Source organism: Bos indicus x Bos taurus, chromosome 18, assembly GCF_003369695.1.
Source record: "Bos indicus x Bos taurus breed Angus x Brahman F1 hybrid chromosome 18, Bos_hybrid_MaternalHap_v2.0, whole genome shotgun sequence".
Taxonomy (NCBI): domain Eukaryota; kingdom Metazoa; phylum Chordata; class Mammalia; order Artiodactyla; family Bovidae; genus Bos; species Bos indicus x Bos taurus.
Genome location: NC_040093.1, coordinates 11,044,429 through 11,067,253, shown reverse-complemented (window position 1 = coordinate 11,067,253; position 22,825 = coordinate 11,044,429). Strand labels below are relative to the sequence as shown.

The window sequence follows — 22,825 nt, the reverse complement described above, 5'->3', positions numbered from 1 at the left end:
AAGAGCAAATATTAAAAGCAGCAAGGGTAAAGCAACAAATAGCACCCAAGGGGATTTCTATAAGGATAATAGCTCATCTTTCAATAGAAACCCTTCAGGCCAGAAGGGACTGGCAGGACATGCTTAAAGTGATGAAAGAGAAAAACCTACAACCCAGATTACTATACCTAGCAAGGATCTCATTCAAATATGAAGGAGAAATCAAAAGCTTTACAGACAAGCAAAAGCTGAGAGAATTCAGCACCACCAAACCAGCTCTTCAATAAATACTAAAGGATCTTCTCTAGACAGCAAACACAGAAAAGGTTTATAAACACAAACTTTAAATGATACAATAGACCAGTTAGACCTAATTGAAATCTAGGACGTCTCACCCCAAAATAATGAATTTTTACCTTTACCTCAAGTGCACATGGAACATTCTTGAGGATAGATCACATCCTGGCCATAAATATAGCCTTGGTAAAGTCAAAAAAATTGAAATCATTTCAAGCATCTTTTCTGATCCCGATGCTGTAAGATTAGACATCAATTACAGGAAAGAAACTACTGAAAATACAAACATATGGAGGCTAAACAACATGCTTCTGAATAACCAACAAATCACAGAAGAAATCAAAAAAGAAATCAAAATATGCATATAAATGAATGAAACTGAAAACATGACAACCCAAAACCTATGGTACACTGTAAAAACAGTGCTAAGGTGAAGGTTCATAGCAATACAAGCTTACCTCAAGAAACAAGAGAAAAATCAAATAAATAACCTAACTTTACACCTAAAGCAACTAGATAAAGAAGAAATAAAGAAGCCCAGGGTTAGTAGAAGGAGAAAAATCCTAAAAATGAGAGCAGAAATAAGTGAAAAAGAAACAAAGGGGACTATAGCAAAAATCAACAAAACTAAAAGCTGGTTCTTTGAGAAGATAAATATAGTAGACAAACTATTAGCCAGACTCATCAAGAAAAAAAAGGGAGAAGAATAAAATCAACAAAATTAGAAATGAAAATGGAGAAATCACAACAGACAACAAAGAAATACAAAGGATCATAAGAGACTACTGTTAGCAACTATATGTCAATAAAATGGACAACTTGGAAGAAATGGACAAATTCCTTCCGAAACTGAACCAGGAAAAAATAGAAAATCTTAACAGACCCATTACAAGCATGGAAATTGAAACTGTAATCAAAAATCTTTCAATAAACAAAGCCTAGGGCCAGATGGCTCCACAGGTGAATTCTACCAAAAATTTAGAGAAGAGCTAACACCTATCGTAGTCAATCTCTTCCAGAAAATTGCAAAGGAAGGTAAACTGCCAAACTCTTTCTATGAGGGCACCATCACCCTAGTACCAAAACCAGACAAAGACGCCACAAAAAAAGAAAACTACAGGCCAATACCACCGATGAACATAGATGCAAAAATCCTTAACAAAATTGTAGCAAACAGAATCCAACAACATGTTAAAAAGATCATACATCATGACCAAGTGGGCTTTACCCCAGGGATGCAAGGATTCCTCAATATTCACAAATCAATCAATGTGATACACCACATTAACAAGTTGAAAGATAAAAACTACGTGATTATCTCAATAGATGCAGAGAAAGCCTTTGACAAAATTCAATATCCATTTATGATAAAACCCTCCAGGAAGCAGGCATAGAGGGAACATACTTCAACATAATAAAAGCCATATATGATAAACCCACAGCAAACATTATCCTCAATGGTGAAAAACTGAAAGCATTTCCCCTAAGTCAGGAACAAGATAAGGGTGCCCACTCTCACCACTACTATTCAACATAGTTTTGGAAGTTTTAGCCACAGCAATCAGAAAAGAAAAATAAATAAAAGGAATCCAGATTGGAAAAGAAGAAGTAAAACTCTCACTGTTTGCAGATGACATGATCCTCTACATAGAAAACCCCAAAGATACCACCAGAAACTTACTGCTGCTGCTGCTGCTAAGTCTCTTCAGTCGTATCTGACTCTGTGTGACCCCATAGATGGCAGCTCACCAGGCTCCCCCGTCCCTGGGATTCTCCAGGCAAGAACACTGGAGTGGGTTGCCATTTCCTTCTCCAATGCATGAAGGTGAAAAGTGAAAGTGAAGTCGCTCAGTCATGTCTGACTCTTAGCGACCCCATGGACTGCAGCCTACCAGGCTCCTCTGTCCATGGGATTTTCCAGGCAAGAGAAAATTACTAGAGCTAATCAATGAGTATAGTAAAGTTGCAGGATATAAAATTCACACACAGAAATCCCTTGCATTCCTATACACTAACAATGAGAAAACAGAAAGAGAAATTAAGGAAACAATTCCATTCACCATTGTGATGAAAAGAATAAAATACTTAGGAATAAAGCTACCTAAAGAAACAAAAGACCTATATATAGAAAACTATAAGACACTGATGAAAGAAATCAAAGATGACACAAATAGATGGAGAAATATACCATGTCCATGGATTGGAAGAATCAATACAGTGAAAATGAGTATACTACCCAAAGCAATCTATAGATTCAATGCAATCCCTATGAAGCTACCAATGGTATTTTTCAGAGAACTAGAACAAATAATTTCACGATTTGTATGGAAATACAAAAAACCTCGAATAGCCAAAGCAATCTTGAGAAAGAAGAATGGAACTGGAGGAATCAACCTGCCTGACTTCAGACTATACTTACAAAGCTACCATCATCAAGACAGTATGGTACTGGCACAAAGACAGAAATATAGATCGATGGAACAAAATAGAAAGCCCAAAGATAAATCCACATACCTATGGACACCTTATCTTTGACAAAGGAGTCAAGAATATACAATAGAGAAAAGACAATCTCTTTAACAACTGATGCTGGGACAACTGGTCAACCACTTGTAAAAGAATGAAACTAGAACTCTTTTTAATACCATACACAAAAATAAACTAAGAATGGATCAAAGATCTAAATGGAAGGCCAGAAACTATAAAACTGCTAGAGGAAAACATAGGCAAAGCACTCTCTGACATAAATCACAGCAGGATCCTCTATGACCCACCTCCCAGAGTAATGGAAATAAAAGCAAAAATAAACAAATGGGACCTAATTAAACTTAAAAGCTTTTGCACAATGAAGGAAACTATAAGCAAGGTGAAAAGACAGCCTTCAGAATGAGAGAAAATAATACCAAATGAAGCAACTGACAAAGAATTAATCTCAAAAATATACAAGCAGCTCATGCAGCTCAATTCCAGAAAAATAAATGACCCAATCAAAAACGGGCCAAAGAACTAAACAGACATTTCTCCAAAGAAGACATACAGATGGCTAACAAACACCTAAAAAGATGCTCAATATCACTCATTATCAGAGAAATGCAAATTAAAGCTACATTAAGTACCATCTCACGCTGGTCAGAAGGCTGATATAAAAAAGTCTACAAACAATAAATGCTGGAGAGGGTGTGGAGAAAAGGGAACAGTCTTACACTGTTGGTGGGAATGCAAACTAGTATAGCCACTATGGCGATTCTTTAAAAAACTGGAAATAGAACTTGCACATGACCCAGCAATCCCACTGCTGGGCGTACACACCGAGGAAACCAGAATTGAAAGAGACACATGTACCCTAATGTTAAGCAACCTAGACGTCGATCGGCAGGTGAATGGATATGAAAGCTGTGGTACATATACACAATGGAATATTACTCAGCTATTAAAAAGAATGCATTTGAATCAGTTCTAATGAGGTGGATTAAACTGGAGTCTATTATACAGAGTGAAATAAGTCAGAAGGAAAAACACCAATACAGTATATTAATGCATATATATGGAATTTAGAAAGATGGTAACGATGACCCTATATGCGAGACAGCAAAAGAGACACAGATGTAAAGAACAGACTTTTGGACTCTGTGGGAGAAGACCAGGGTGGGATGATTTGAGAGAATAGCATTGAAACATATATTACATTTGTGAAATAGGTCACCAGTCCAGGTTCAATGCATGAAACAGGGTGCTCAGGGCAGGTGCACTGGGATGACCCTGAGGGATGGGATGGGGAGGGAGGTGGGAGGGGGGTTCAAGATGGGGAACACGTGTACACCCATGGCTGATTCATGTTAATGTATGGCAAAAACCACTACACTATTGTAAGATAATTAGCTTCCAATTAAAATAAACAAATTAAATAAAAGAAGCCACACACCTGTAAAAATAACAACAACAACAACAAGAACAACACGGACAGAACAGAACAAAAATCCTAACAAAAAGAGAACAAAAATCCTAACAAAAAGAAAACAAAGGGGCTCCCCTGGTGGCTCAGTGTTAAAGATTCTGCCTGTCAGTTTAGGAAACATGGGTTCGATCCCTGGTCTGGGAAGATCCCACCTGCCTTGGAGCAACTCAGCCCGTGTGGCATCACTTTTGAGCCTGTGCTCTAGAATCCGGGCACTGCAACAAGAGTATCCTTGGCTCATCACAGCTAGAGAAAGCCTGAGGACAGCCGTGAAGACCCAGCACAGCCAATACATAAATAAAATCCTTTTGTAAAAAAGCCCTTCCGCTTATGGTGAAACAAAGAAAAACACGTGAAGAAATAGAGCTCGGAGCTTTGAAGTGTCAACCAGAAATAAGGCAATGAAGACCGGGTTGCTATTCTCACTCCTATTGACTACAGGCTAAACTTTGAGAAGGTGAAAGGGAGACATGGGAATGGAGGGAAGGTGGGGGGAGTGCAGATGGTGGTGAGAGAGAGTGTGTTGACTCTAAGAGCAATAGTTACCCATTTCATCTCTTCATAGCTCAGTATCAGGAAGTTCTCCTTGTCTCTCATGGACATCCAGCCCCGAGCGTGGTCAAACCACGATCCAAATACCACTGCATGGAGGGGAGGCAGAAAGAGTGAGTGGATGACGCACGGAATGAAAGCAGGGATCCATACACTATGTTCACTCTGTGGGCACAGTGACTAGCACAGTGCCAGGCACATCTACATTTGCTATAACTGGTATCCAACACCACGCATTTGCCCTTTAACAAGCCTAATGCCTTTGCAGCAGGTTTTGTATACAGTTTTCAAGGGTCTGTAAGGAGATCGTGTCCAGTGAACCATGTGGTCTGAGACAAGGCATTTTTTTCCCCTCTTATCTGTTCAGCATTTAGATATTTTTGCTTGTTAGGTACATTCTCACAACACTTGTTTTTCCTCCCTCTCCCTGTCATCTTCCCTTCATTGTTGCTGTTGGAATTATGATTCCCTGGGAGACCAAATCAGGAAGGGAATACTGGCTTCAGTAGTTCCAGTGCACCCACCTAGTTGGCCCATGGCATGTGGGATTTTCCCAGACCATGGATCAAACCCATGTCACCCGCCTTGGCAGGCAGATTCTGAACCACTGGACCACCAGGGAAGTCTTGTTGCTCTTTTACTGAAAGAGTAGCCTGAAGCAAATCAGGAGATTTGCTTCAGGAGTTCACTCAGGATCAGCTCAATAAAAACTATGACTTCCAGTGTTTGAAGATTGGACTTTAGTGTTGAGGGCAAAAAAAAAAAGTGAGGGAACCTGAACTATTCAATATAGAAGTGATGATTGTGTCATAGCCTGGAAGGGCTGAAGAGCATGCAGATGAGGACAATAAAGAGTCTGTGGCATTACTCCCATAGACCAAGGACATCACTGGATTCTCCTGTGTCGACAGCAGCACCATCAACTGTCTTGGTGACCAGTGTGTCCCCAGCTGCCCAAGAAGCAGAAAAGATGTTGAGTTATGGCAGAATGTTGGCAGACAGGGAGCAGAGTGCATGTCCACTGATGGCAGGATGCCCTCTGTGAGCATCAAAGAGTGACATTAATAGATCTCTGAATGACATTACTACGATCTCTTTGCTTTATTTCATGTTGTATTTGATTGTTTATTTGTCATCTCACACTGATGATAATGGGGCTTCCCAGGTGGCAGTAGTGGTAAAGAATCTGCCTGCCAATGCAAGAGGGCTAGAGATGTGCGTTCCATCCCTGGGTCAGGAAAACCCCCTGGAGGAGGGAATAGTAACCCACTCCGATATTCTTGGACAATTCCATGGACAGAGGAGTCTGGTGGGCTACAGTCCAGGGAGTTGCAATGAGTCAGAGATGATTGATTGACTGAGCACTCACACACAAGTGGCAAGCACCACCCTAGGGCCTGGAGTCAACAAGGAAAAACTCAAAGATATTGCATTTTAGTGGAGATACATGTGGCAGAAACAAACAAATAGAATACATATTCACTGGTGATGACTGCAAAGGTGGGGGAAAGATGAAACTATAGAGATGGGAGAGACGCTATTTTGTATAGTTTATGAAAAGGATCAGACACAACTGAACGACTAAACAACAATGGCCCTCTCCAGTGAAGATGTCCATGGGCTACTAAAGAAACAGTTCTGAAACCGGGAGATGTATCATAGGTGAGATACTAGATTCATCACATAGTTTTGAGAAAAACTGCAACATTTCAAGTATCTGAGAATGCTTAGATGTTTTGCATAATTAAAAGTATAGAGAGGTTTCCCTGGTGGTCCAGTGGTTAAGACTCTGTGCTCCAGTTCAGGGGGCCAGGGTTCTACCCCTGGTCAGGGAACTAGATCCCACATGCTGCAATGAAAGAACCCCCAAGCCACAACTAAGATGGAAGAATTCACCTTCCACATCTAAGACCTGATGCAGCCAGATAAATGAATAATTAAAAAAAATAGAGGTCCTGAGTGAATGCGTGCTAAGTCACTACAGTTGTGTCTGACTCTCTGCGATCCCAGTGACTGGAGCGTTCCAGGCTCCTCTCTATGGGATTTTCCTGGCAAGAATACTGGAGTGGGTTGTCATGCCCTCCTCCGGGAGATCTTCCCGACCCAGGGACAGAACCTGTATCTCCTGCATCTCCTGTACTACAGCCAGATTCTTTACCCACTGAGCACCCTGGGAAGCCCATAAAGGTCCTGGCGTAATGCATACAGTTTTTAGACACAGAGGACAAGAGAATGAAGGGACTTTTCGAGAGATGCACCCATAAATGGTGGAAAGTCAGGATTGTATTGTCCGGGAAGCCAATGAAAGCTGTCTTTCAGAAAGTCTCCTGACTTTCACAAATTTAGGAGAGTACAGGAGAAGAATGTGAATGCTTTCTGTTAGTATTAGGTCATGGAGATTTAGAAGATAGCTAGGATAGTTTCTGATGGGGCAAACAAAAGGGCTGGTTGAAGTTCTTCTGCTTTACAAGATAGTATATGGATTTAGAAAATTTGGGTTCCAGTGGTGATGGAACCCTATACTCATGCATTGGTTAGATGTAGAGACATCAAGTTGGGTAAAAAAATAAAAAGAGGTCTGATGAAGGACTCTGACAACTCCAAGCTTTCATATTTTACATTCACTCACCATTTCCTTCGACGAACCATTCAAAGTATTGTTCCAGTGACTGTGGTCTCTTAACAAATTTTGCACTCCTCCAGAAAAAATAACCAGACACTAAAACATCTCTGGGATTTCTGATGAGGTAGATCATCTTAAAGAGAAAAATTGGATCATAAAAAATCAATAGTCATTTTCTAACCTTCTTAATCATCATAAAAATGGGGAAAAAAAAAACAGTTCCTAGAAAGTGCCCTTTAAATATCATGGATTGTTTTAATAAACTAGTTATTATATTCATTAATCAAATATGTATTTTAAAGTTCCTGTGAACTAGTCACTGGACCAATAGTAAGGCCCTAACTAAGGAAGAGGAAAGCATTGTTCTTTCCCTTTGGGATACTATAGACTAAAGAATCTGCCTGTCAATGCAAGAGAAGCCAGAGATGTGGGTTTAATCCCTGGGTTGGGAAGATCCCCTGGAGTAGGGCATGGCAACCCACTCCAGTATTCTTGCCTAGAAAATCTCATGGAAAGCAGAGCCTGGTGGGTTACAGTCCATGGGGTCAAAAAGAGTCATGAACATGACTTAAGAACATGACTTAAGCAACAGAGCACCACCACTGGCCCATCAGGGAAGCCCTGATGAAGACTGTCTTGACCGCTGTACACTGACCTTGGCCTTGGATTTGAAGAAAGACTTGGGGAAGAGTTGGATGGGAAGGTGAGAACTGATGAGACGTGGGCCTTCCTTCTCCTTTAGTAATTCATACCCATGCTTAGTCTCTACCCAGGGGGAGCGGTCCCAAATGGGCTCAGATTGGACCCACTTGGGATCCCCCTTGGAGTAAATTAGGCAGACAGTTTCAATCAACCAGTTCGTTCCTAGATAAAGAAAGGAAAACTATGATCAATCATTTTAATCTGACTTATAAAGATTTTTATAATGTATACAGATCATAAAAGGTGCCATCTTAACCATCTTTAAATGTACAGTTGAGTTGTTGTTTAGTCACTCAGTCATGTCCAACTCTTTTTGCAACCCCATGGACTGTAGCCCTCCAGGCTCCTCTGTCCATGGGATTTCCCAGGCAAGAATACCGGAGTGGGTTGCCATTTCCCTCTCCAGGGGATCTTCCCGACCCAGGGATGGTACGCATGTCTCCTGCATAGGCAGGCGGACTCTTTACCACTGAGCCACCAGGCACGCCTGTACAGCTCTGTAGGGTTAAGTATATTTACATGGTTATGCAAACAATCTGCAGAACTTTTCCATCTTGCACAGCTGAACCTCTTGCCCATGAAGTAACAACTTCTCATTTTCTTCTCCTCCCAGTCCCTGGCAACCATTCTACTTTCTCTTTCTGATACCTCATTTAAGTAGAGTCATACATACCATGCAGAGCTTGGTGGCTCAGATGATAAAAAATCTGCCTGCAATGCGGAAGACCCGGGTTTGATCCCTGGGTCAGAAGATCCCCTGGAGAAGGAAATGGCTACAGACTCCAGTGTTCTTGCTTGGAGAAACCCATGGACAGGGAAGCCTGGAGGGCTACAGTTTCTGGGATCATGAAGAGTCAGACACAACTGAACAACTAACTCTTTCACTTCACTCCATACATACTATGTCTTCATAGTTTATCCATGTTGTAGCAAGTGTCAGAGCTCCATTCCTTTCTAAGGCTGAATAATATTCTCAATATGTGGATAATAAATTTTGTTTACCCATTCATCTGTCAATGGACCTTTGGGTTGCTTCTATGCTTTGGCTATTTGCTTAAACCCCTTGAACTTGTTCCTGTTGCTCTTGGTCTTTGAACAGCTTCCTAGTGCCCTTGGCTCATCATGACCACAGCACTTCCAATGACTTCAGCCTTGCTTCTTGCCCAATCACAGTCCATCTATGACCCTGCCACTCTTAGATATATGATCCACATCCTTTCAGTTCAGTGGATTTGTCAAGTTCTTTTCCAATTCCTGATTACTATCCATGCTGATATGCTGATACCTTTACTGGAAAATCTCTCCTTTCTGAAAAGTTATATTTATTTATGCATTTATTTTTGGCTGGGTCTTGCTGTACTTGGGCTTTCTCCAGCTGGAGTGAGCAGGGGGCAACTCTCTAGTTGTGATGCTCAGGCTTCTCATTGCAGTGACTTCTCCTGTTGCAGAGCACGGGCTCTAGAGCCGGCAGGCTACGGTGGTTGTCACACATGGGCATAATTGCTCCACAGCATGGAGGATCTTCCTGGACCAGGGGTTGAACCCATGTCCCCTGCATTGGCAGGCAGATTGTTACCCACTGGACCATCAGGGAAGTCCTGGAAAATATCTCTTTTCATGAAATAATTTCACATTCACTCTGTAAAAAAAAAAACATTTTATTTTCCTGCTGCTAATTCTTTCCTTTTTCTAAAAAAAGATTCATTTATTTTATCATTAACACCTGTGCTGTTTTCATTGTTGCACTCGGACTTCCTCTAGTTGCAGTGAGCAGGGGCTACTGAGAAGCCTTCTCATTGCAGTGGCTTCTTTTCTTGTGAAGCACAGGCTCTGGGCACATGGGCTTCAGCAGTTGTGGCTTGTGGGTCCTAGAGCACGGCTCAGTAGCTGCGGTGTACAGGCTGAGTTGCACCACAGGATGTGGAATCTTCCCTGACCAGGGATCAAACAGCGAAGCCCTGCGTTCACTCTTTCTGATCTCAATTTAGTGTCATTTCTTCTACCTTGCTGTTTGGCTGTGGTAGTTATGTTTTATTCCCCACCCCAGCCCTCCCACCTTGTTTTATTGACTTAACTAACAAGTTAAGGATGTATATGTTTAACACCCTCAGTTCAAAAACAGTGGGGTCAACATGGCAAGACTAAACTCTCCATTGCTCCATTATATTATACAAGTAACTGGATAAGACTTGTTTCTGCTAGCAGGGAGCTTATTGTCTCTTTCATATAAAGCAGAAATAGGGCATCTCTGGGGTCTCAGTGGTAAAGAATCTGCCCGCCAATGCAGGAGACATGGGTTCAATCTCTGACCCGGGAAGATCCCACAGGCAGTGGGGCAACTAAACCCATGTACCATAACTACTGAGCCATGAGTCACTGAACTACTGAAGCCCTAGAACCCCGGCTCCACAACAAGAGAAGTTACCTCTAGAGAAGCCCTTACACTGCAACTGGAGAAGGCCCACGCACGCAGTGAAGACCTAACACAGTCCAAAATAAATCATAATGATAAAAGCAAAAAGCAAAATTCTATTAAAAAAAGAATGTGTGTATTTAAGGTGTACATGTTCATTTGTTACATGTCACATTGTGAAAAGACTACCCCTGTCAAGCTAATTAACATATACATCTCACAGAATTACCTCCTTCCACTACTTTTAGGGCTTCCCCGGTGGCTCAGTGGTAAAGAATCCACCTGCCAACGCAGGAGAGAGAAGAGATTAGGATTCAATCCCTGGGTCAGGAAGATCCCCTGGAGAAGGAGATGGCAGCCTCTCCAGTATTCTTACCTGGAGAATCCCATGGACAGAGGAGCCTGGTGGGCTATGGTTCATGAGGTTTCACAAAAGTCGGACAGGACTGAGTGACTAAACAACAGCAGCCCGTTTCCTCTACAGACTTCACTCTCCATCTTCTTCCATTCCTCTCTACAAACAGCTGAATCTGCCTTGGGCTTCATTCCCATGGTTTCCTCCGATGCCTTTGATTACCCTCTCTGAGCACTCAGCTGACTGTGTGACTGCCTGGCTCAACCCTTTTCTCTGGACATCAGCGGTATCAGTGCACATTTCTATTCCCCTAATGCATTGTCGGCATACAGAAAGCATTCCACCTGTCTACTGAATGAATGAGGGCCACAGCCACAGCCTGTCAGTATCTGATCCTGCTTCCTTACCTGATTTGGGGAAAGTCAGCAGTAAGACATCTTTGTCTTTAACAAGGAAACTCTCCTGCACCTCTCTCAGGAGTTCAGGTGAGTAATCCAGGCTTGGGAAGGGTATCCCTTCAAACCACACACACTTTCCTGTCATAATGATGAGCTCTTTCTACCTCTTGTGAGCCTTTTAGCCATAGTCACTGTTGGATTGGGAGATCCATTTTATAGTCAACATCGAACAATCATTAATCTCTCCCAGGTCGTTGATGAGTGTTCCTGTCCATAAAAAGAGAGGGTCACAAGATTGATAATATTGGGCAATCGTGAAGTCATTCAGAGAACATTCTGGTGTGACCTGAGTTTGACTTCATGGGAGGGAACCGGGAGTTTAGTAACAAGATGGAGGATGTAGACATGTGGTGGATTAAAAATGTATATCTTTAAGTTTATTATTTATTAGCTGCACCAGGTCTTCATTGGTGTGTGTGGGCTTTTCCTAGCTGCAGCAAGCAGAGGTTACTCTCTTTTTGCCAAGGTGGGGATCTAGGCAGCTGGGCTGAATATATAGCACAGGGGCTGAGTTGTGCATTGGCACGTGGAAACTTTCCGGACTGGGTATCGAACCTGAGTCCCTTGCATTGGCAGGCAGAATCCTAACCACTGGACCACCAGGGGAATCCTAAAAAAATATTTTAAATAAGGTTTGTTATATTTTTTCAACACTTTTAGATGTATAGGAAAATTGTAAAGATAGTGTAAAGACTTCTCATAGTCCATACATTATTAGGACTTCCTTAGTTTTTACATAATATCCTTTCTCTGGTCCAAGATCCCATCCCAGATGCTACATTACATTGGGTCTTCATGTCTCCTTAGGTCTCTCTTGGCTGCGACAGTTTCTCAGACTTTCCTTGTCTTTGATGACTTTGACAGTTTTGAGGATTACTGGTCAGGGATTTTGGGGAAGGTTGCTCTCTTTGGGTGTGCCCGATGTTTTTCTCCAAATAGACTGGGTTTCTGGGTTTTGGAGAGAAGATCATGGAGGTAAAATACTAGTACAGTCACAACATTTAGAGGGTATTTACTATCAACCTGACATCTCAGTCATATTCGACTCTTTGGGATCCCATAGAATTCTCTAGACCAGAATACTGGAGTGGGTAGCTTTCCCCTTCTCCAGGGGATCTTCCCAACCCAGGGACCAAACCCAGGTCCCCACGTTGCAGGTTGAGCTTTACCAGCTGAGCCACATGGGGCTTTCCCTCATAGCTCAGTTGATAAAGAATCCACCTGCAATGCAGGAGACCTTGGTTTGATCCCTGGGTTGGGAAGATCCGCTGAAAAAGTGAATGGCTACCCACTCCAGTATTCTGGCCTGGAGAATTCCATGGACTCTATACTCCATGGGGTCAAAAGAGTCAGCCAGGGCTGAGTGACTTTCACTTTCACTGACATCTCATTTTAGATGTTGATTTTGATGACCTGGCAGAAGTAATGTTTGTTAGCTTTATGATTATACAGTGGAAGTGAGAAATAGATTTAATGGGCTAGATCTGATAGATAGAGTGCCTGATGAACTATGGACGGAGGTTCGTGACATTGTACAGGAGACAGGGATCAAGACCATCCCCATGGAAAAGAAATGCAAAAAAGAAAAATGGCTGTCTGAGGAGGCCTTACAAGTAGCTGTGAAAAGAAGAGAAGGCAAAAGCAAAGGAGAAAAGAAAAGATATAAGCATCTGAATGCAGAGTTCCAAAGAATAGCAAGGAGAGATAAGAAAGCCTTCCTCAGCGATCAATGCAAAGAAATAGAGGAAAACAACAGAATGGGAAGGACTAGAGATCTCTTCAAGGAAATTAAAGATACCAAGGGAAGATTTCATGCAAAGATATGCTCGATAAAGGACAGAAATGGTATGGACCTAACAGAAGCAGAAGATATTAAGAAGAGGTGGCAAGAATACACAGAAGAACTGTACAAAAAAGATCTTCACGACCAAGATAATCACAATGGTGTGATCACTCACCTAGAGCCAGACATCCTGGAATATGAAGTCAAGTGGGCCTTAGAAAGCATCACTACGAACAAAGCTAGTGGAGGTGATAGAATTCCAGTTGAGCTATTTCAAATCCTGAAAGACGATGCTGTGAAAGTGCTGCACTCAATATGCCAGCAAATTTGGAAAACTCAGCAGTGGCCACAGAACTGGAAAAGGTCAGTTTTCATTCCAATCCCAAAGAAAGGCAATGCCAAAGAATGCTCAAATTACCACACAATTGCACTCCTCTCACACGCTAGTAAAGTAATGTCCAAAATTCTCCAAGCCAGGCTTCAGCAGTACGTGAACCGTGAACTTCCAGATGTTCAAGCTGGTTTTAGAAAAGGCAGAGGAACCAGAGATCAAATTGCCAACATCCGCTGGATCATCGAAAAAGCAAGAGAGTTCCAGAAAAACATCTATTTCTGCTTTATTGACTATGCCAAAACCTTCGACTGTGTGGATCACGATAAACTGTGGAAAATTCTGAAAGAGAGGGGAATACCAGACCACCTGACCTGCCTCTTGAGAAACCTATATGCAGGTCAGAAGCAACAATTAGAACTGGACATGGAGCAACAGACTGGTTCCAAATAGGAAAAGGAGTATGTCAAGGCTGTATATTGTCACCCTGCTTATTTAACTTCTATGCAGAGTACATCATGAGAAACGCTGGGCTGGAAGAAGCACAAGCTGGAATTAAGATTGCCAGAAGAAATATCAATAACCTCAGATATGCAGATGACACCACCCTATGGCAGAAAGTGAAGAGGAACTAAACCGCCTCTTGATGAAAGTGAAAGAGGAGAGTGAAAAAGTTGGCTTAAAGCTCAACATTCAGAAAACGAAGATCATGGCATCTGGTCCCATCACTTCATGGGAAATAGATGGGGAAACAGTGGAAACAGTGTCAGACTTTATTTTTCTGGGCTCCCAAATCACTGCAGATGGTGACTGCAGCCATGAAATTAAAAGACGCTTACTCCTTGGAAGGAAAGTTATGACCAATGTAGATAGCATATTGAAAAGCAGAGACATTACTTTGCCAACAAAGGTCCATCTAGTCAAGGCTATGGTTTTTCCAGTGGTCATGTATGGATGTGAGAGTTGAACTGTGAAGAAAGCTGAGTGCCAAAGAATTGATGCCTTTGAACTGTAGTGTTGGAGAAGACTCTTGAGAGTCCCTTGGACTGCAAGGAGATCCAACCAGTCCATTCTAAAGGAGACCCAACCAGTCCATTCTAAAGGAGATCAGTCCTGGGTATTCTTTGGAAGGAATGATGCTAAAGCTGAAACTCCAGTACTTTGGCCACCTCATGCGAAGAGTTGACTCATTGGAAAAGACTCTGATGCTGGGAGGGATAAGGGGCAGGAGGAGAAGGAGATGATAGAGGATGAGATGGCTGGATGGCATCACCGACTCGATGGATGTGAGTTTGAGTGAATTCTGGGAGTTGGTGATGGACAGGGAGGCCTGGCATGCTGCAATTCATGGGGTCACAAAGTGTCCGACATGACTGAGCGACTGAAATGAACTGAACTGAACTGAGATTTCCCCATGGTAAATTTACTCTCACCTTCTTCCTTTTTTTTTTTTTTTTAATTTTTTTCTGGCCAGGCCTAATGGCATGTGGGAGCTTAGTTCTCTGATCAGAGATTGAACCCATACCCCTTGCTTTGGAAGCTCAGAGTCTTAACCACTGGACTGCCAAGGAAGTCCTTACCTTCCTTCCTTTTATGTGGGCATATTTAAAAGATGAAGTCTAGACCTGAAGATATTAATGAGAACATCTCCTGTAAACTCTAATTGAGGAATCTTTAAAAAATAATTGTCTGCTGCTGCTAAATCGCTTCAGTCGTGTCCAACTCTGCGACCCCATAGACGGCAGCCCACCAGGCTCCCTCGTCCCCGGGATTCTCCAGGCAAGAATACTGGATTGGGTTGCCATTTCCTTCTCCAATGCATTTAAGTAAAAAGCCAAAGTGAAGTCTCTCAGTGGTGTCCCACTCTTAGCGACCTCATGGACTGCAGCCTACCAGGCTCCTCCACCCATGGGATTTTCCAGGCAAGAGTACTGGAGTGGGGTGCTATTGCCTTCTCCGAATGATTGTCTGGTACCATTCAAATTGGGGGTGGAGGAGAAGGGGACGTCAGAGGATGGGATGGCTGGATGGCATCACTGACTCGATGGATGTGAGTCTGAGTGAACTCCGGGAGTTGGTGATGGACAGGGAGGCATGGTGTGCTGCGATTCATGGGGTCGCAAAGAGTTGGACACGACTGAGTGACTGAACTGAACTGAACCATTCAAATTATCAAATTGTTATTTTAAAACAACCATAATAAAAGAAAAACTAAAATATGGTCCAAAGAAATTAGAAGGGAGAATGTAAACTAAATCCTGGATTGATTCCTAAACCACAGAAAATGCTATTATTTTATTATTGGGACAGTTGACCACATTTGAATGCACACTGTGGATTAGATAATAACATTGCATCAGTACTAATTTCCCTGATTTCTGTCATTTTTGTGTTTATAAAGGAAATATTCTTGATCTTAGAAAATATAAAATTTTTTAAAAATAATTGTATTTGTTTATTTTTAACTCTGCTGGGTCTTAGTTGCTGCCCAGGCTTTTTCTCTAGTTGTGGTGAGCAGGTTTCTCCTTGCTGTGGCTTCTCTTGTTGCGGAGCACGGGCTCTAGGGCCCGAGGGCTTCAGTAGTTGTGGCTCTCGGGCTCTGGAGCGCTGGCTCAATAGTCGTGGCGCACGGGCTTAGTTGCTCTGGGACATATGGGATCTTCCCAGACCAGGGAGGAACCCTGTCTCCTGCATTGACAGGTGGATTCTTAACCACTGAGCCACCAGACAAATCTCATACACTGAAGTTTTGAGGGATAAAAGCAAAGGATTTCTGTAACTTACTGTCAAATGGCTGAAAAAGTTTATATTGTATATTAGAGTGAAAGAAATGAAAGCGTAATCTAGCAAATGTTGCAAAACATTCAGTGTCAGAGTCTTTGCAACCCCATGAATCGCAGCACGCCAGGCCTCGCTGTCCATCATCAACTCCCAGAGTTTACCCAAACTCATGTCCATCAAGTCGGTGATGCCGTCCAGCCATCTCATCCTCTGTTGTCCCCTTCTCCTCCTGCCCCTGATCCCTCCCAGCATCAGGGTCTTTTCCAATGAGTCAACTCTTCGCACGAGGTGGCCAAAGTACTGGAGTTTCAGCTTCAACATCAGTCCCTCCAGTGAACACCCAGGACTGATCTCCTTTAGGATGGACTGGTTGGATCTCCTTGCAGTCCAAGGGGCTCTCAAGAGTCTTCTCCAGCACCACAGTTCAAAAGCATTAGTGATGGTAAATCTGTGTGAAGTTTGTATAAGAATTTTGTGTGTATTTCTTGCAAAATTTCCCTAAGTTTGAAGATAATTAAAAATGAAAATAAAAACTACGTAAATAGATGTAGTGATAATAAGCTGGAGGGAAATTGAGATACCATGGACTGAAATCTCTCACACTTTTTTTTTATACTGACCTAATTTTTAAAGAAATCTTTTTTTGTGTGTGTGGCCACTTTGTGTAGCCTGTGGGATCTTAGTTCCCTGCTCAAGGATCTAACCCACAACTCCTGCATTGGAAGCACAGAGTTTTAACCACTGGACCACCAGGGAAGTCCCTGAAATCTCTCTTTCTAAGCATAAGGGTCAAGAACTTGCTTTAGACTCACAGGTATGGGGGTGAATTTAAATACCTAACTGCTCGGGAAGATCCAGTCCTTATTTGCCATTTCATCATTAACATACTGAGAATTTATGAAATGCTTCCAGGTTTTAAGGACTGGGCTGAGAGAATTCTCATATTGGCCACATTGAAAATGTATAATAGCAATTGTATTTTAAGGGTTCAGTTCAGTCAGTTGAGTCGCTCAGTCATGTGCGACTCTTTGTGACCCCATGGACTGTAGCATGCCAGGCCTCCCTGTCCCTCACCAATTCCTGGAGTTTACCCAAACTCATGTCCATTGATTCGATGATACCATCCGACCATCTCATCCTCTGTCATCCCCTTCTCATTCCCCCTTCAATCTTTCCCAGCATCAGGGTCTTTTCAGATGAGTCAGTTCTCCTCAGGTGGCCACAGTATTGGAGTTTCAGCTTCAGCATCAGTCCTGAAAAGGACCTTAACACTTTCTAGCAAAAAAAAAAAACTGTAGCTATTTACTCTTTTACAGCTTGAGTCTATTTTTTTTACAACTTCCTACCAAGTCCACATGTGATTTACTAATACCATAAAGTATCACTGTGCATAGCTGACATACCTGGGTGGTTTTCCTGTTTCCAGTAAAACCTAAAATCTGGTTTATCATGGCTTTTTGTTTTTTCCCCAGAGAAGTAAACTCAATAGTGCTTGGTGATTGATTAGTGATGAGGAGTAACTATGGGAAGTGATGAAGAAACTGAGGTTTTCTACTTGACTGGGAAGAGGGTGTGTCTCTTAGAAATTGCATTTGACTGCAAGTAGTAATGACTTTAAAAAGTAGAGACTTAGTTATCTCATGTGAGAGGAAACCTAGAGGTGGGCAGCCCAGACTAGTTCAGCATACTGAGAGATCATCTGTGACCCAGAATCCTTCTCTGTTTATGCTTTTCCATCCTTGGTGTATGACTCTGGTCCTAATACTGATAAGATTACTATTACTAATACTAATACTGCAACAGCTCCAAGCATCACTTCATTTCAGTCATTCACTTGCTCAGTCATGTCCAACTCTTTGTGACCCCATGGACCGCAGCACGCCAGGCCTCCCTGTCCATCAACAATTCCCGGAGTCCACCCAAACTCATGTCCATTGAGTCGGTGATGCCATCCAACTATCTCATCCTCTGTCATCCCCTTCTCCTCCTACCCTAAATCTTTCCCAGCATCAGGGTCTTTTCCAATGAGTCAGTTCTCCTCAGGTGGCCAAAGTATTGGAGTTTCAGCTTCAGCATCAGTCCTTCCGATGAACACCCAGGACTGATCTCCTTTAGGACGGACTGTTTGAATTTCTTTGCAGTCCAAGGGACTCTCAAGAGTCTTCTCCAACAACACATTTCAAAAGCATCAATTCTTTGGCACTCAGCTTTCTTTATAGTCCAACTCTCACATCTGTACATGACTACTGGAAAAATCAGAGCCTTGACTAGGCAGAACTCTGTTGGCAAAGTAATGTCTCTGGTTTTTAATATGCTGTCTAGATTGGTCATAACTTTCCTTCCAAGGAGTAAGCGTCTTTTAATTTCATGGCTGCAGTCACCATCTGCAGTGATTTTGGAGCCCCCTAAAAGAAAGTCAGCCACTGTTTCTACTGTTTCCCCATCTATTTGCCAGTACGTGATGGGATCAAATGCCATGATCTTAGTTTTCTGAATGTTGAGCTTTAAGCCAACTGTTTCACTCTCCTCTTTCACTTTCATCAAGAGGCTCTTTAGAACTTCACAGTTTGTTGTATCCACACAGTCAAAGGCTTTAGTGTAGTCCATGAGGCAGAAGTAGATGTGTTCCTGGAATTCTCTTGGTTTTCCTATGATCCAATCGATGTTGGTACTTTGATCTCTGGTTTATCTGCCTTTTCTAAATCCAGCTCGAACATTGGGAAGTCCTCGGTTCACATACTGTTGACCCCTGGCTTGGAGAACTTTGAGCATTACTTTACTAGCATGTGAAATGAGTGCAATTGTGCGGTCGATTGAACAGTCTTTCTCAAAGGAGTGTTATGTAGGGTATAATACAGTTATGAATTCTAGTTAGGCTTTAACGTGGTTTTCTAAGGTTTGGGCATTATGGTTTCTCTTTGTCTCTGGTTTACATTTGGTTAATAGAACCCCTGGAATGATCTGTAGCTTTGTACTTAGTATGGCTATGGTGTGTACAAGCAGAATCTCAGGACTAGCACATACCTACTGAATACAATTGCATTTCAATCAGATCTTCAACTGGTTGCTGCTGCTGCTGCTAAGTCACTTCAGTCATGTCTGACTCTGTGTGACCCCAGAGACGGCAGCCACCAGGCTCCCCCATCCCTGGGATTCTCCAGGCAAGAACACTGGAGTGGGTTGCCATTTCCTTCTCCAATGCAGGAAAGTGAAAAGTGAAAGTGAAGTCGCTCAGTCGTGTCCAACTCTTCACGACCCCATGGACTGCAGCCCACCAGGCTCCTCCGTCCATGGGATTTTCCAGGCAAGAGTACTGGAGTGGGGTGCCATTGGTAAGTTAAAGTTTAATGAGTATTGATCAAGGCTATCTTGACTACGTGCACTGACCTTGGCCTTGGACTTGAAGAAAGACCTGGGGAAGAGTTGGATAAAGAGGTGAGAAGTGATGAAACGTGGGCCTTCCTTATCTTTTAGTAGATTATACCCACTGCAAGCTCTACCCAAGGGGAGCACTCCCAAATGGGCACAGATTGGATTCACTTGGGATCCCCCTTAGAATGAATCAGGCAGACAGTTTCCATCAACCAGTTCGTTCCTAGATAAAGAAAGGAAAATCATGGTCAGTCATTCTGTGCTTAGTCGCTCAGTCATGTCCAACTCTTTGCCACCTCATGGACTGTACCCACCAGACACCTCTGTCCATGGAGATTCTCCAGGCAAGAAGACTGGAGTGGGTTGCCATTTCCTTCTCTGGTCAGCCATTTCAATCTGACTCTTAAAAATTCTCATAAAGTATACAGATCATCCAAGGCACCATCTTAACCATTTTCAGGAGTACATTTCAGCTGGGCTAAGTGTATTTACACTGTTGTGTAACCAACCTCCAGAACTTTCTCATCTGGCAAAACCGAAACTTTGGACCCATTTGTAACAACTTTCCATTTGCTCCTCTTTCCAGTCCCTGCCAGTCTCTACCAACTATTCTACTCTTGGTTTCTGATAACCTCATTTATGTGGAATCATACAGTGTGGAATCTCATTTATGTGGAAATAAGTGTGGAATCTCACCTATTTCACTCAGGGTAATGTCTTCATAGTTTATCCATGTTGTCGCCTGAGTCAGAACTCATTCCTTTTTAAGTTGAATAGTGTTCTATTATATGTAGCTACTACATTTTGTTTCATCTGTCAGCGCACATTTGGGTTACTTCCACCGTTTGGTTATTTATTAAATCCTGTGATACGTTATGTTCCCATTGCCCTTGATTTTTCCCTACCACACCACTTCTAAGGTCATCAGCCTTCCTTCTTGCCTAATCACAGTCCCTCAACGACCCCACCCCTCACAGACATATGATTCACATCCTTGTTGTCCCTTGGATTTGTCAGGCTTTTTCCAATTCCCGACCACAATCCACGCTGATACCTTTATCAGAAACTATCCCTTTTCACAAAACAATTTCACATTCATTTCTTTCATCTCAATATAGATGTCATTTCTTCCACTTTTTTGTTTTTCGCTGAGATAATTGTGTTTTACTCCCTGCCCTCCCCCATTGATTATAACTAACAAATGAAAATGTATATATTTAACATTGTCAGTTCAAAAGCAGTAGGGTCAACCTGGCAATACTAAACTCTCCATTGCCCCATTATATTATACAAGTAACTTGATAAGCCTTGTTCTTGCTAGCAGGGAGCTTATGGTTTCTTTAATACAGAGCAGAAATATTAAGAGAAAAAGAATAAAGATATACTTTACACAGATGCATATGATGTATTTTTAAAGTATGATATATATAAATATCAAGGAAAATAAATATGGTTTAAAGAGAAAAGAAAAAGAATGTAGGCCTGCCCTGGTGGCTAAGAATCTGCCTGCCAATGCAGGGGACACGGGTCCCATCCTTGGTCCAGGAGGATTCCACCTGCTAAGGGCAACTAAGCACGTGCACCACAGTGACTGAGCTGCACGCTCCACCCACTGCAGCTCTGCAGTCTGTGCACCACAACAGGAGAAGCTGCCCGCCGCAGCTAGAGAGCAGCCCACTCAGCCATGGAGATCCAGCATGGCCGAAAATAAGTGATAATAATCAAAAGGTAAAAATCAAATTTCTTGGGAAAAAATGTATATCTTTAAGGTATACACGTTAATTTTTTTTTTACATGTTAATTTGATGTATGTACACATTGTGAGGGATTCACGGTGGCTCAGTGGTGAAGAATCCACCTGCCAATGTAGGAGGTTCGATCCCTGGGTGGGGAAGATCCGCTGGAGAAGGAAATGACAACCCATTCCAGTATTCTTGCCTGGGGAATCCCAAAGACAGAGGAGCCTGGTGAGCTGCAGTCCATGGGGTCCCAAAAGAATTGGATATGACTTATCGACTAAACAATAACACCACATTGTGAAATGACCACCACAATCAAACTAATTAACATAGACATCACCTCAAATAATTACCTCCCTCCCCCATTTCTTCTATAGACTTCCCTGGCCAGCCATCTCCTTCCACTCCTCTCTGCAAACACCTGAATTTGCCTTGTGATTCACTCCCGTGGGTTCCCCTGATGCCTTAGGTTATCCCTCTGAGCTCTCAGCTTATTGTGTAACTGCCTGTCTAGATCCTTTTCTCTGAAAGCCAGTGGCTGTTGCTGTTCAGTTGTTCCATCATGTCTGACTCTTTGTGACCCTATGTACTGCAGCACGCCAGGCTTCCCTGTCCTCAACTATACCCCAGAGTTTGCTCAAACTCATGTCCATTGGGTCAGTGAAACCATCCAACCATCTCATCCTCTGTTGCCCCCTTCTCCTCCTGCCCTCAATCTTTCCCAACATCAGGGTCATTTCCAATGAGTCAGCTCTTCAGCGGTATCAGTGCGCATTTCTATTCCCCCAACGCATTGTCGGCATACAGAAGTTCCGCCTGTCTGCTGAATGAATGAGGAAGCCTTTCTCAGCATCTGGTCCTGCTTCCTTACCTGATTGGGGGTAAGTCAGCAGTAAGACATCCTCATCTTTAATAATAAAATCCTCCTGCACCTCTCTCAGGTGTTCAGATGGGAATTCCATGCTCGGGAAGGGTATCCTTTCAAACCACACACACTCTCCTGTCACGACAATGAGATCTTTGTATCTCTTGTGGGTGTTTCAGCCTCAGCGTAGTCACTGTTGGACTGGGAGATCCATTTTATAATCAACATCAAACAATCATTAATCTTTCCCAGTTCACTGAGGACTGTGCCTACTGATGAAAAGAAAGGGTCACAAGACTGACAATATTGGGCAATCGTGAAGTCATTCAGGGAACATTCTGGATTAACCTGAGTTTGACATCATGGGAGGAAACCAGGAGTTTAGTAACAAGATGGAGGGTGCAGACATATGGTGAATTAAGAAAATATATTTTAGTTTATTATTTTTTTTAATGAATCACTTTGATAAGTGTTGTTTTTAAAATTTTATGTATTTATTTTTTTGGCTGCTGTGAGTCTTCATTGCCGTGTGCGGGCTTTCTCTAGTCGCAGCCAGCAGGGGTTACGCTCTTGTTGCGGAGCACTGGCTCTAGGCAGCTGGGCTGAATATGTGGCACAGG

The 22,825-nt window shown here is 42.5% G+C and overlaps 1 protein-coding gene across 2 annotated transcripts in view; it reads right to left on the bottom strand.

The window, feature by feature from the left end:
• LOC113876272 (bile salt sulfotransferase-like) overlaps positions 1-22,416 on the bottom strand; it is a 28,475-nt gene extending 6,059 nt beyond the window's left edge. The window contains exons 1-4 of one of the 2 annotated variants that reach the window (XM_027515315.1): positions 22,212-22,416; positions 8,062-8,270; positions 7,413-7,539; positions 4,778-4,872 (exon numbers count right to left, since the gene is read on the bottom strand). In XM_027515315.1, coding sequence (XP_027371116.1) covers positions 4,778-4,872; positions 7,413-7,539; positions 8,062-8,270; positions 22,212-22,302 — 522 coding nt within the window. In that variant the 5' untranslated portion in view covers positions 22,303-22,416. Of the gene's footprint in view, positions 1-4,777; positions 4,873-7,412; positions 7,540-8,061; positions 8,271-11,283; positions 11,945-22,211 lie in introns of those variants that run through there. The other variant, XM_027515314.1, reaches the window with a different exon arrangement.
• Positions 22,417-22,825: the final 409 nt, after the last annotated feature.